Source organism: Anastrepha ludens, chromosome 2 (genome assembly GCF_028408465.1).
Source record: "Anastrepha ludens isolate Willacy chromosome 2, idAnaLude1.1, whole genome shotgun sequence".
Taxonomy (NCBI): Eukaryota; Metazoa; Arthropoda; class Insecta; order Diptera; family Tephritidae; genus Anastrepha; species Anastrepha ludens.
In genome coordinates, this window is record NC_071498.1 from 105,018,120 (window position 1) to 105,031,953 (window position 13,834).

The 13,834-nt window shown below is 35.9% G+C and overlaps 1 protein-coding gene across 4 annotated transcripts in view; it reads left to right on the plus strand.

Moving 5' to 3' along the window:
- The first annotated feature begins 282 nt into the window (after positions 1-282).
- LOC128855011 (serine-rich adhesin for platelets) overlaps positions 283-13,834 on the plus strand; it is a 96,040-nt gene continuing 82,488 nt past the window's right edge. For all 4 annotated transcript variants that reach the window (XM_054089555.1, XM_054089558.1, XM_054089556.1 and 1 more), the window contains exons 1-2: positions 283-319; positions 5,604-5,749. In XM_054089555.1, the coding sequence (XP_053945530.1) occupies positions 5,732-5,749 (18 nt within the window). In that variant the 5' untranslated portion in view covers positions 283-319; positions 5,604-5,731. The remainder of the gene's footprint in view (positions 320-5,603; positions 5,750-13,834) is intronic.

The following is a 13,834-nucleotide window of genomic DNA, read 5'->3' on the forward strand; positions in this document are numbered from 1 at the left end:
GGTGCACGCTTACTTTGTTTTGGAATCGTAGCATAATAATAATACAAGATTCGCTTGAGCATCCCCATAGTTGAATGCCCTGTATCCCGATCGTTTTAAGAATTTGGTTATATAGTAGTAGTTTGATGTATAATAAGTAAACAGAATAAAGTGTCTGCCAATAAGGTGACGAAATTTTTTTAAATTTTAATTCCAGGTCTTCACGCTTTTTCTTCACATGCGCCTTCAATCGCAGTTTGGCATCAAGTGTTGTTAAAAGATATTTGTCCTCTTTGACGTACGGTACTCGTATATTTACGCCTGTTATAGAGACTGGCCTGTAAGTTACCATTCCAAGAATCGTAGGTTGCTACCATATTATTTATTTTCTTTTAATTCAATAGGACTTCGCAAATCTGTAAGTCACATTAATTTTTGCCTACATTTTTTTTTATGTGGGACAGTAGGAGATCACGTTAAGAGTTAGGACTAAATTACAGGAGCTAAGGGTTCCTTTTTGTTGGAGTATTTATCGTGCTCAATGAAACCGAGAAGAAAAACATATGAAAAATTTGCGTGCTCTTATTTACTTGGCATGAGGCTGTAAGTAAGATTATTTGGCAGCTTAATCAGTTCAATTTTTGACTACCTTTTCCAATAAATCTGACCGTATGGCCGTATGGTGGCTTAAACATTGCAATAAATCGATTTGAAGTACGCTTGCCATATAGCGCTGCGTCGTCTTGTTGGAACCAAATGTCGTCGATGTTTAGCTGATTAATTTTTGGAAACAAAAATTCAGTCAGCATGGCTCATAGCGCCTGCCGTTCACCGTAACGACAGCTCCTTCCTCAATTCAAATGAAATAAGGACCGATGATACCGCCAGTGCTCTATAAACTATAAACTATAAACTATAAACTTTTCGCACAGGTCTCCTTTTTTTTTTCAAAGTTAATTGCGACAATTTGAAAGCGTTGTTCTGGCCTTAAACGACGATGCCTCTTCAAACCTTACTGAACAGAAATGTCACTTTGCCATTCTCAGCTGTCAAACCGTAGTAATCGATATTGATAGTTCTCATGCTGTTAAAAAAACACCCGGCATGTACCTATATGCTATAGTATGTATATGTATTTGTTAGTAATTTCTTTTAAGATGTGTTTTTATAAGATCTGTTGTGAACATTTTCAAAATTTTCCTCGGACTCCCTCGTTCCCACAGTAAAGTATCAAAAATACTTAAATAGTTTATCTTTTCTTGACAATTACATGGCCATCAAGTAAGTCTAAGTTGGAGCAGTTAGGTATATTAGGCCTGAATCCAGGCCGGTAACATCTGCTGCTAGTTGTCTTGATTTTCTAATATGATAATTTATAATATTATATTTAAGGTATTTTAATAAATAAATACATTTTGGTCCATAATTGCTAAACGATAGGGTTATGTTTAGTGCATTCTTTTGTGATTGACAGTAGAGTGCGATAGTAGTGGAATGATGAATCAAGAGCCTGAAAATGGTGGGCTACGGTGAATAAATAGTTCGCGGCGGTGAAAGCATTAACTAGATAATTGAGTGGTATGGAAAAAGTTGATAAACCCTAGATAAACCTCGCTCGTGGCCATTGAAGGGCGTACATGTTTTAGCAGGACTTCTCTCCTTCTCACCAGGCATGGAAGAATCATCGTGCAAAGAAAATTATGGTGTGAGTATAAGTCAATTAGTTATATTTTTAAAAACTTGAAGTGTTGTCAAGTCAATACACATTTGAGTATGACTTTTTTCTGCCTCCACTACCATATCACATGCTTTCCAAATTGGAGCAATGTGTGCTAGCTTTATTCGCTGGACTAAGTCGTGCGGCCACCGAAGCCGAATGGGTGGTACGACGAGCACGTCGTAACGGACTTGGCTGTTCGATTGTCTACTCAATCCACAATAGACTTTGTTCGCCTTATAATATTTTAAAGTTCTTACTGCGCGCAGTACCTTAGTAGGGGCCCTCACAGGACATTGTCTCATAGGAAATCATGCAAGGAGATTAAGCATTTACATGGTTGATGATTTCTGTCGTGGCTGCAGGAATGAAGAGGAGTTGGAAACAATTCAACACCTTTTTTGCAATTGCCCGGTTCTAGCCAGAAGCAGGAACCGATATTTAACATCCTACTTCTTAATGAATACGTTTAACGCTTTGTCAAAAGCTCAAGACGGTTCAATATGGAAAATGACACACAACACACACAACGGACCCATTTCCTAGTCTAAATGGCATGTCCTTACGTGCGATGCGGCTGCCAAACCTAACCTAACCTGACCTACTGTGCGCAGTGTGATGTGTGCGCGGACTAATTGTTTGATGATGGAATACACTTGGCTGGAATGTCTTGCCCTTGTTAAGCTCCGGATGGGAAAAGACTGAACCACCGGCACGATTGCCAAGGGCGATGATTTCAATTTGATTTTTGAGTATTGAACATCATACATATATGGAAAATATTGATTTGGTGGTGGGAAAAGAAATCCATTATTTTTTCGGTAGATGGCTGTACCGATCGATATCTCGTCAAGTATCGTACAGTTTTTGGTCGTTGTCAAGGTGACAGTTCACACTAAAAAAATTCTTTTGCTGTTTTTTGTTCACTGCATTCAGTTGTGAGTTACACGGTGTTAACAATATTACTAATATTAGGGGTATTCACAAGGGTATCGGAAGTGCCGGGTTTATTTCTTTTTTGTTATATGTCGTAAACTTTAAATAGCTTAAAATGTATTTAGGGTGTTCGTACAACTTCAAACAAGTCATATTATGAATTTTCACTTTGTAAAAGAAAGGTTGGCTGTGGCTTGAAGCTCTAAAAGCATTTATTTAACCGTTAAAATATGCTCGAGATAATAAAATGCCGACACTTACGACGCTTAGTAAAGCATCTAACTATAGGGGGGACCATGTAAAATTTGCTTTTTGAATCGGCTATAAAAAAAACGAATCAATATTTTTTCAAACTTTTATTTTTATTTTGAAGATTGACATTGTCATTTATAAATGAAAAATAATATCGTTCAAATGACTGCCACGACTGGCTTACAGTAGGCCATTCGATCAACCCAATTTTTAAGCACATTTTCGATTGTTGGGCTCCAATTTCATGAATGGCAACTTCGATTTCGTGTTTTAAAGCACCAATCGTCTCTGGATGGTTCGCATAGCATTTGTCCTTAACGGCTCCCCACAAAAAATAGTCCAACGGGCTTAAATCACAGCTCCGAGGCGGCCAATTGATATTGGAATTGAAAAACGGTAGCCAAAAGCTCGAGTGCAACTTTGGCAGTGTGACAAGTTGCACCGTCCTGTTGCGACCAAATGTCGTCCATGTCATCCTCTTCAATTTTTGGAAACAAAAACTCGTTGAGCATGTCACGGTAACGCTCGTCATTTACTGTAACCGCGGAAGAAGAAGAAGACTCACCACTTTGGAAATATGTTTTTAATATTTCCCAATTTTGTTCAAGCGTATAGCGTCCCATTTCGTAAATGTCAAACCTTTAAGTAAATTATGAACACATTTGGCATGTCATTTGTGTTACCATTCTCAAAAAAATAGGTGGTTCAAAAAGCAAACGCTACATGGGCCACCCTGTACAAGGTGGCGTAAAATTAATCATCGAATTTTGTTATTGAAGAACCTTTTTACTACGTAATCAAAAAAAAAAAATGATTTTGGGTGAGGGAAATCTTTACACCGACCTTTACGCGCTCCTCTCCTTGTTTGTTGGTATGCTGCAGCTGTCTAGTTCGCAAGTGCTAAATATGATTGACGTATGCCGCCATTTGAAAAAAATTATAAATCCTCCGATAGGGTGATTAATTTTTAGCAACCCAGTAAATATTTTAATATATGAATTACTATTCATGAGTATGGAAAATTAATTGAACTGATATACTTCTTATATAGGTCTATTTATAAGTTCGTGCGGTTTTACAACAGATGGCGTAACTTGATTATTATTCCATCGATCCACATTTCCAAACATTCATTGGAGAGCTACTGTCGTAAGGCACAAACGTCAGTATAAGTTTTTTATTTGAAGCGTAAACAACAATATTTTTACCACACTTGAAAATGTCGAATTTCGTGCCAAATAATGTGTTTTTGCGGGGAATTCTTCTTCATTATTTTAATATGAAGAAAAAAGCAGCCGAAAGTCATCGTATCTTGGTGGAAGTTTATGGTGAGCATGCTCTATCTGAGCGAACGTGCCAGAAGTGGTTTGCACGCTTTAAAAGTGGTGATTTTGGCTTGGAAGACGAAGAACGCGAGGGTGCGCCGCCAAAGTTCATGGATACCGAATTGGAGGAATTGCTCGATCAAGATCCGGCTCAAACGCAAGAAGAGGTTGCAAAAACTTTGGGAGTTGATCAATCAACCATTTCCAAACGTTTAAAAGCCATGGGAATGATCCGAAAGGTAGGCCATTGGGTGCCGTATGAATTGAAGCCAAGAGACGTTGAACGCCGTTTTATGGCATGCGAACAACTGCTTCAACGGCACAAAAGAAAGGGTTTTTTGCATCGAATTGTGACTGGCGATGAAAAGTGGGTCCATTACGACAATCCAAAACGTCGGGCAACGTATGGATACCCTGGCCATGCTTCAACATCGACGTCGGCGCAGAATATTCATGGCCTGAAGGTTATGCTGTGTATCTGGTGGGACCAGCTGGGTGTTGTGTATTATGAGCTACTGAAACCGAATGAAACGATTACGGGGGATGTCTACCGACGACAATTGATGCGTTTGAGCCGAGCACTGCGAGAAAAACGGCCGCAATACGCCGATAGACACGACAAAGTTATTTTGCAACATGACAATGCTCGGCCACATGTTGCACAAGTGGTCAAAACATACTTAGAAACGCTCAAATGGGATGTCCTACCCCACCCGCTGTATAGTCCAGACCTTGCGCCATCCGATTACTATCTCTTCCGATCGATGCAACATGGCCTGGCTGACCAGCACTTCCGTAATTACGATGAAGTCAAAAAATGGATCGATTCGTGGATTGCGGCAAAACCGACCGAATTTTTCACAAAGGGAATCCGTGAATTGCCAGAAAGATGGGAAAAAGTAGTAGTAAGCGATGGACAATATTTTGAATATTAAATTTGTAACCATTTTACGTCAATAAAGTTTCAAATTTCGAAAAAAAACCGCACGAACTTATTCATAGTCCTTATATATTTTTTATATGGTATAAATACCGATATGTTACATAAATACGTTACCTCAAAATTTAAATTATTTTTAAATATTCCATTATTGTTTTGTGAAGTGTATGTTTGACACTGAAAAAACTCGGTGAAATGAATATAATTTGAATTTGTACAAAGAAATATTTAAAGACTGCACGTGTCAGAACACATCAGCTGTCATAACTATATTAATTTGCGCGTTATTCTTCTAAAATTAGGCAATTTCTTTTAATTAAGTTATACTCGCACACATTTCATATATTAGTACATAATATACTTATTTACATACATACGTATATTATTATGTTTTACGTCATTTTGACTCATCAATGAATTTTTACATCTTTATGTTTCTGTTTCTTTTTTGCAGATTTTTGATTTTGTTCCTCTCCACCATCACCACAACCACAACCAATACCACCAAAACCACCAATACCATTACAACCATAAATACCACCAACAAAATAACCATCGCCACCAACACCACCATTCACCACGATGGCTACCATAAATTCGGTAAGTAGACATATGAATCATTTTTATCACTCATCCGTGGAAATCAACAAAAAAACTATAAAAAAAACGCAAAAATCTCATAAGAATAAATAGTCTAAGAATATTAAGATACAAACGCACATATACGCGTACATATTTATAAAAATATTTAAAAATATAAATAACCCCATACGGAAAATCTGAACTAGTGAAACAATTTTCTGCTTCGGAACTAATCAGAGTTCTCCAGTTGCAAATTCGTCTACAGAGAGTAAAAGAGTGAGAGTAACAGCAAATAACGGCTGGTTCGAGTTTGGCTGGAAGTCATATATTTTGTTTCTTAAAATTCGTAAAGTACGTGGGAATATGAAAAAGTTCTTAAATTGAAGGGTCAAGGGGGTGTAATGAAGTAATAAATAGTTTTTCTTTTAGTTGTATTCTCCACTAAGCCCAATATACTACTCAGGTTTTTGCATACATTTTATTTAAGTATATAAAATTGAAAATAATGTTTATTTATAGAGTTAAAAATGTTTGGTTCAAACTTTCAAAATACGCAGTAATAGCGGATTTCATTTCCTCAGCACCAGTAAATCTTTTTTTTCGAAACTACTGTTTAATTTTTGAAAATACAGTGCTGTTCATATTGCGTTTGCCTCTTTACAAAGTATACAATAATCATTTTCTGCCACACAATTTTTCTTTCATGTGGTAATTGAATTTAAAATGTCTTATTAGTAGATTAGTGTAGAGTTTTATTTTTTTCTGCTGAAGCTAAGGATTGGCTCTCCAGTACTCGATTAAGCCTCGTAGCTCACCCTCTCGTAAAAAGGCAATATTGAAGCTGTTGTTTATCCCGCAAAAGGCTTAGGACCATGAAGGGGATGTTATAGCCCTGTAGCAGCGTATGCTTATAAGATAGGAATCTTGGATAGCAAGGAGTACATGAAATGTAGGGAGCCGGCCTCAAGGGAAATTGTAGAGCATCTCCTTTGTGTATATCCTGCGTTATTGAGTACATACTTAAAATATTTGATGGCACTACAGTTTGACGGATTGAAAGACACCTCAACAGTGAGTTGGAAATGTCTTCTTAAATTCGATTTTTTCAAAACGCATAACTAATGAGCTCCTTCTGGTATCGCTATGACCTGAACCGGTCTATGCGTGACTACAGCTCAACCAGGGCAACCTAACCTAACGTAAATGGAAAAGAGAAGCAACTCAAGCTAGTTGTGATTCTAAATTGACTAGAAGTGTACCAGTTGTTTACCAGAGCATTTTCCTGCAGGGAGGTAGTTGTCTTCATGCATACACATACATATGCAATTGCTCTTACGTATGAGATGTAGTTGTACTTTGAGTACTTCATTAATTTTTGGCAAACCTTTCATGGTTATGACGAATCTAATGATCTCAGCATTGGAGAGTTCATTTCAAAAATAAACAAACAAATTGTAGATTGTAGGAGCTCGTGTTTGAAAAATATAAAATGTGTTACTATATAAAATATAAGCGTGGAGAACATATTTTAAATTTCTAGTTTTTTAAACAAAATTTTTAATAATTGCTGTTAAAAGGTAAATATTACAAATTAACAGCAATTCTCTAATGGTGATGCCTTTAGACGATCGGTAAAGGGCCAAGAAACACTTCACCTGTTATGAGACTGGAGTAATTTCTGAGTAAAAACTGTGTAGAAACAACTGAATATTAATTTTATAAATTTAAATTAAATACACTTTAATATTAACATATGAAGTCGAGCAATGCCTTTTAATTTTTAAAGTTATTGAAATCAACGCTGGCATATAATCTGACCTTCTCGCTAACAATGCGAATGAAACAATGTGTTTTAAGTACTGACAGTAAGCTTACTAAGTCAAGACAAATATGTCACTTCCTTGTTAACATTACCTCAACCGACGAATGAGCATTGCAACAATGAGACCCAACGAAAATCTACAAGCTTTTAAATCATAATATCTCATTTTTTTACTTAGTAATAGTTTTTACGTCATCATGCCCGTCCTTTTTTATAGCACAGAAGCTTGGAAGATGACAATATGCAATGATGCGTCGCTTTGAGTGCTCGAGAGAAAGATTGTGTGAAAGATTTTTGGATTTTGCCAGCTGGTGACGGTGAGTTTTGCAGGCGATGGAAGAATGAGCGGTATGAGCTTTACGGCGAAATATACACAGTGCAGTGACCGCTTGTTGGGTCATGTCAACCGAACAAATACGAATGCTCCAGCTTTGAAAGTATGCGCGCAGTACCAGCTGGTGGTACCACAACAGGAGGAATACCTCCTTTAAGTTGCAAATATCAGGTTGAAGAAGTACTTGGTTTGTTCAACTGGCGTCGGTTAGCACGAGAAAGAAATGACTGGCGCTTTGTTGAACTTGGTCAAAATAGCTTAGGCGTTTATCACGATAATTAAGAAGGAGAAGAATACATTTTACACATTTACTCTTCTCGGGAGAATAGGACCTTGACAACATAAAAAAAAAATAATAATAATCGAAAGTCGAATGTACGTAGCCCGCGAAATTTGAAACCTTCACCTAATTTTTGAACACACCTCTAATATACAATTGAGCGCAAGTTCAGTACAAAGACTGAACGCTCCAATGTTCCCCGCTACAAGGAACCTAACCAGTTCCGCATATGACAGTAAAATATTTCAATTTCCTGTGCGCATATATTCAAGTAGTGCCAATTTTTATGATCACATCTTCACTCTTCTCCACTTACTTTGAAACTTATTTATGTATGTATGTATGTATGGTCATAAAGATGTATTTGTTAATAAAGACTATTGGGTATCCTTTGGGAAATAAAACAAGTGGCTTGAACATTTTATGTGATGATGTTCTTTATATTTTTATTGCATTTGGTATTTGCGCATCCTTTATTACTGTAAACTATTTTTTGTATTCTTTTGGAAGGGGCAAACCCAAATACATGGATTGAAAATCAATCTCGGGTAAATTTTTTAAATCGATTTTTTATTTATTATATTTGGATACTTTGTTTTTAAATGACATTTGCATGTTCTCAGGAGCTTGAAATAAAAAAAAATCATGCTGGGCAAAAAGAGAAAAGTATGTTTAACACCATACATACATACATCAGCATATGTAAGGGTTGACGAATTTGACAAAATTTACGTAGGAGTTCTGCCAAATGGTAGCGGTGTCTATATTTAATACACTTTTTCCGTACACTTTGTTCGCTACAAGAATTCATTTCGGAAAAATCTTCCATTTGGTATCAATCAAATCGATCCATCGATTTTTATATTTGAAAAAAGTTATTTGTTGGTGTGTCTAATCTATTTGGCAGTGTTGCAGCACCATCGATGAAAATATCGATCGTTAGTAGCCTTTGTCACAATCGATTTTTGACGTGATAACGTCTTATAATTCGATTTAGCCGGCTGTGTCGTTACCTTGCTCATTTGTCGTTACCTTGCTCATTTGTCGTTACCTTGCTCATTTGTCGTTACCTTGCTCATTGCCGTTACCTTGAATGAACTGCAAGCGAAAGCGCGGAACGAACGACAAAGCAAACAAAGCAAACGAACGGCAACGTTCGACATCTTGCTCTCTCCTACTTAAGTGAGCGTATATATGTATGTATATGCGCATATGTACATATATAAATTCACGTATTTGTATTTGCATATGCCTTCTTATTGATTATTATTAATTTGATTTACTTGAAGAATTTAAAATAAAACCAAGTTTGTTAATAATACCTGTTGTTTTAATGTTATTATTATTAATTTTTTTATTATATATGAAGGAAAAAATGTACGGTAATATTTACCATATAACTTATAAGATATGTTGTATACTAATATATGTATATAAGCATGCATATACATATACAATTTCGCGAAATTTTCAAAAAGAACAAATCTATATGTAAAGATGCATACAAGTCATATGGACATATCGCATATACGAATCTATTCCGTACGCAAGCAAATGTAAGCTAATTAGTCCAGTCAAAAGAAGATTTAACTTCGTAATTTTAGGAGTATGCGAGTTTATGGTTTTATTATGTAAAGCCCATCACTGTGAACTTAAATTTGAGTTTTCGGGGTCGGGGGTTGTGTCCCGCGGCCGCCATCTTGGAAATAAGGGTGCAACTGGTTTTTTGCAATTATCTCGTGAATTTCGAAAGTTATATTACGAAAATTTTGTTAAATACTTTTTTGTAGATAATAATATTATCTACAACTTTCATTCAAAACGTTTTATTGTAAAATTAATAATAAAAAAGTTATAAACAAAATTACGCGAAAAATTAAGGGATGCATTGTTTTAAAGCGTAATAACTTTTTTTTTATTGATTTTATGGAAAATATACATCAGAGCTTTTTTATAGAGCATTCTTTTGTGAACATTTTTGTCTAAAAGTTTTTTCCGCTATCTTTATTTAGTCGTATGATTTTGAGCTGCTAAGCGGAGCAACCAATACATTAGCGAAGCGCGTACATGATTACACAGGCCGACAAAATTTAACCAACATTCAGACCCAGAAACCAGACTATATATTTCCAAAGGTTTATGATGCGCTAAATCCAAATCTGGCCTCATAATTGCTCTATCAGCTCTGGTTTTCGAGATATCCTAACCTAAAAGTGCAAAAAACACCATTTTTGCCCATATTTGAGGTTATGTAGCCTTGCAGATGTTTTCTTTCACCAAAATTAAAGGATGGCATCTTTAAATACAATCCTTCTTTTTTCAAATGGCGTTTTGTTTGCTCAAATATCATTTTTTTTCGCAGAGATATCGCATTTTGAAATTTTCATGTTTCGAAATTTTCCTACACCTGAAAATCGATTAAGATAACATAGACATGATATAGTCGCTTACTAATTTTCTTGGGTTTGAGGGCCTGAAATATATGGATTAATAGTATGTAAATTTGGAGTTTGTGGGAAAGCCTGCTCGCGGTATGATAGGGGTGGTTTCTAGGGGTTAGGGCTGTGTGTGACTCGGTACCCAAAGGTTAGATAGTGTAGGGATGTGGTGAGTCAGGACACTTATGGTGTGAGACAAAATTTTAAGAAAAATAAGACTCAATTCAAGAAAATTAGTAATCGAATATATCATGTCTATGTTATCTTAATCGATTTTCAGGTGTAGGAAAATTTCGAAACATGAAAATTTCAAAATGCGATATCTCTGCGAAAAAAAATGATATTTGAGCAAACAAAATCATACGACTAAATAAAGATAGCGGAAAAAACTTTTAGACAAAAATGTTCACAAAAGAATGCTCTATAAAAAAGCTCTGATGTATATTTTCCATAAAATCAATAAAAAAAAAGTTATTACGCTTTAAAACAATGCATCCCTTAATTTTTCGCGTAATTTTGTTTATAACTTTTTTATTATTAATATAATTTTACAATAAAACGTTTTGAACGTATTTTACAAAATTTTCGTAACTTTCGAAATTCACGAGATAATCGCAAAAACCAGTTGCACCATTTTCTCCAAGATGGCGGCCGCGGGACACAACCCCCGACCCCGAAAACTCAAATTTAAGTTCACAGTGATGGGCTTTACATAATAAAACCATAAACTCGCATACTCCTAAAATTACGAAGTTGGCTATTTTTTTCGTCTCTTTTGACTGGACTAAATGTGCTTGAACTGCAAGCGAGAGCGCGGAACGAACGACAAAGAGCACAATCGGCCCCCGCGTTCGGCAACGTTCGACATCTGGCTCTGTCCTACTCGAGTGAGCATATATATGTATGTATATGTATGTATATGCGCATTTGTATTTACATAATACATTGCATATGCCTTCTTCCTGTGTGCATGGTAATGAACCATTTCTCTGTTGAGAATAAACGATGATAGGAAAAATAGGAAATGAAAGGGAGTGTTTCGAGTGTAAAGTGTCTTGAAAAAGGCAAATCGATGATGGTGCCTCTTAGTGTTGTTGACTTATTAACGTCTGATGCACAATCGAAATTGAAGATATCTTTCATGAATTTGATAAATGTTTCGTCATTTTTCACGTTTGTGTAAATGTAACTTGACCTATTCCATTGCAATTTCATTTATCTCCTCCTCTATATCCATACAAAATATCTATCAAACAAATAAAATTAAAATTTTGTTTTGAAAATTGCAACCATCCCATCAATATTTTCTTATGACGTTGTCACGTTAAACTATCGTCAGTAAACCGACTTTACAGACAACCTCTTTTTTACATTAAATATTTTTTTATTTATTAACATCTGATTGATGGTTTTGCTGATGGTTTCATTTAAATTTCAAGTTCATTTCAAAATATGCCGACTTAAATATTATGTATTGAAATATTAAATATGCCGCCACCTACACGGCCCCGTCTCTGAGAGTAGATTGTCGCTAAAATGTAAATGTTTATTTTTATTATCTAATACATAAAATATTTAGTATATCAAAATCAATTATCTGATAGTGTAAAGATGTATAACGAAAACGCAGATGGTACGATTGCAATGTTTGTTATTTACGTTTGTTTAAAAAGAAGAAGGGGAAAATACGATAAATTGGTCTCGTTGATGGAAAAATTGACTGCCCAGATCTTTTAGAAAGAATACAGTTGAATGTTCCTTGCGGAAATTGTCGTTGTTCTCTGACTTAGATTATGTCTCAACTCTTTTGGATTTGGACCTTTCTGAGACCAAACAGGTATTTCTAGTACTCGTACAAGTAAAAAATTTCTTTATATGCAACATATCAAACTAATATTACGGAAGTGTTTGTTATTTTATTTTTTAATTATTAATTCGTTAAAATTCAAATTCAACTTGAATATATTTTTAATTTAATGTTTTCTTATGTTGGTAATTTAATTTTACTTCACTTTTTTAAACTTAAATAACTTAAGGTACTTGTAATGTAGTTTTGAATTCTTCTTCTTCTTAATTGGCGCTATAACCGCTTACGCGATTTTGGCCGAGTTTAGCAAAGCGCGCCAGTCGTTTCTTTCTCGTGCTAACCGGTGCCAGTTGGACACACCAAGTGAAGCCAAGTCCTTCTCCACCTGATCTTTCCAACGCAGAGGAGGCCGCCCCCTTCCTCTGCTACCACCAGCTGGTACCGCATCGAATACTTTCAAAGCCGGAGCGTTTGTATCCATTCGGACGACATGACCCAGCCAACGTAGCCGCTGGATCTTTATTCGCTGCGCTATGTCTATGTCGTCGTAAAGCTCATACAGCTCATCGTTCCATCGTCTGCGATATTCGCCATTGCCAACGTGCAAAGGTCCAAAAATCTTACGCAGAATCTTTCTCTCGAACACTCCAAGCGTCGCTTCATCGGATGTTGTCATCGTCCACGCTTCTGCGCCATACGTTAGGACGGGCATGATGAGAGTCTTGTAGAGTGTGAGTTTTGTTCGTCGAGAGAGGACTTTACTGCTCAGTTGCCTACTTAGTCCAAAGTAGCACTTGTTGGCAAGAGAGATTCTACGTTGGATTTCAAGGCTGACATTGTTATCGGTGTTAATGCTGGTTCCTAAATAGACGAAGTCTTTTACAACTTCGAAATTATAACTGTCTACAGTGACGTGGGTGCCGATACGCGAGTGCGCCGACTGTTTGTTTGAAGACAGGAGGTACTTCGTTTTGTCCTCGTTCACCACCAAACCCATTCGCTTTGCCTCTTTGTCCAGTTTGGAGAATTAATCTCTTAAATGCTTGTTCTGAATTTTTGTTAGACCTTACTGAATACATTTTTAATATTTTTGTAAAGTTTTTTATTATTATGTGAAAGTAAATACTTCGAATACTTTTGTTGATTGGAGAATATTTTTACTAGGATAGTTTATATATAATTTCGCAAAAAGAGCAACAAAAAACACTTAAATGTCGTCATGAAAAAAATGTCACATGCGGCAGTCACGCGTGACAGTAATTAAAATTAAATTCAAAAAAGTGCAGTATTCTTAAATATAGTGACTAATTAATTATATATTTATATATAAAATTAGGCAATATTTCAAGCTTCAGTTTCGCTGATGTTGGCCACGAAATCTCCTTCAGTTTTGTCCCGGCGAATGTCTTGATTTTATAGTAA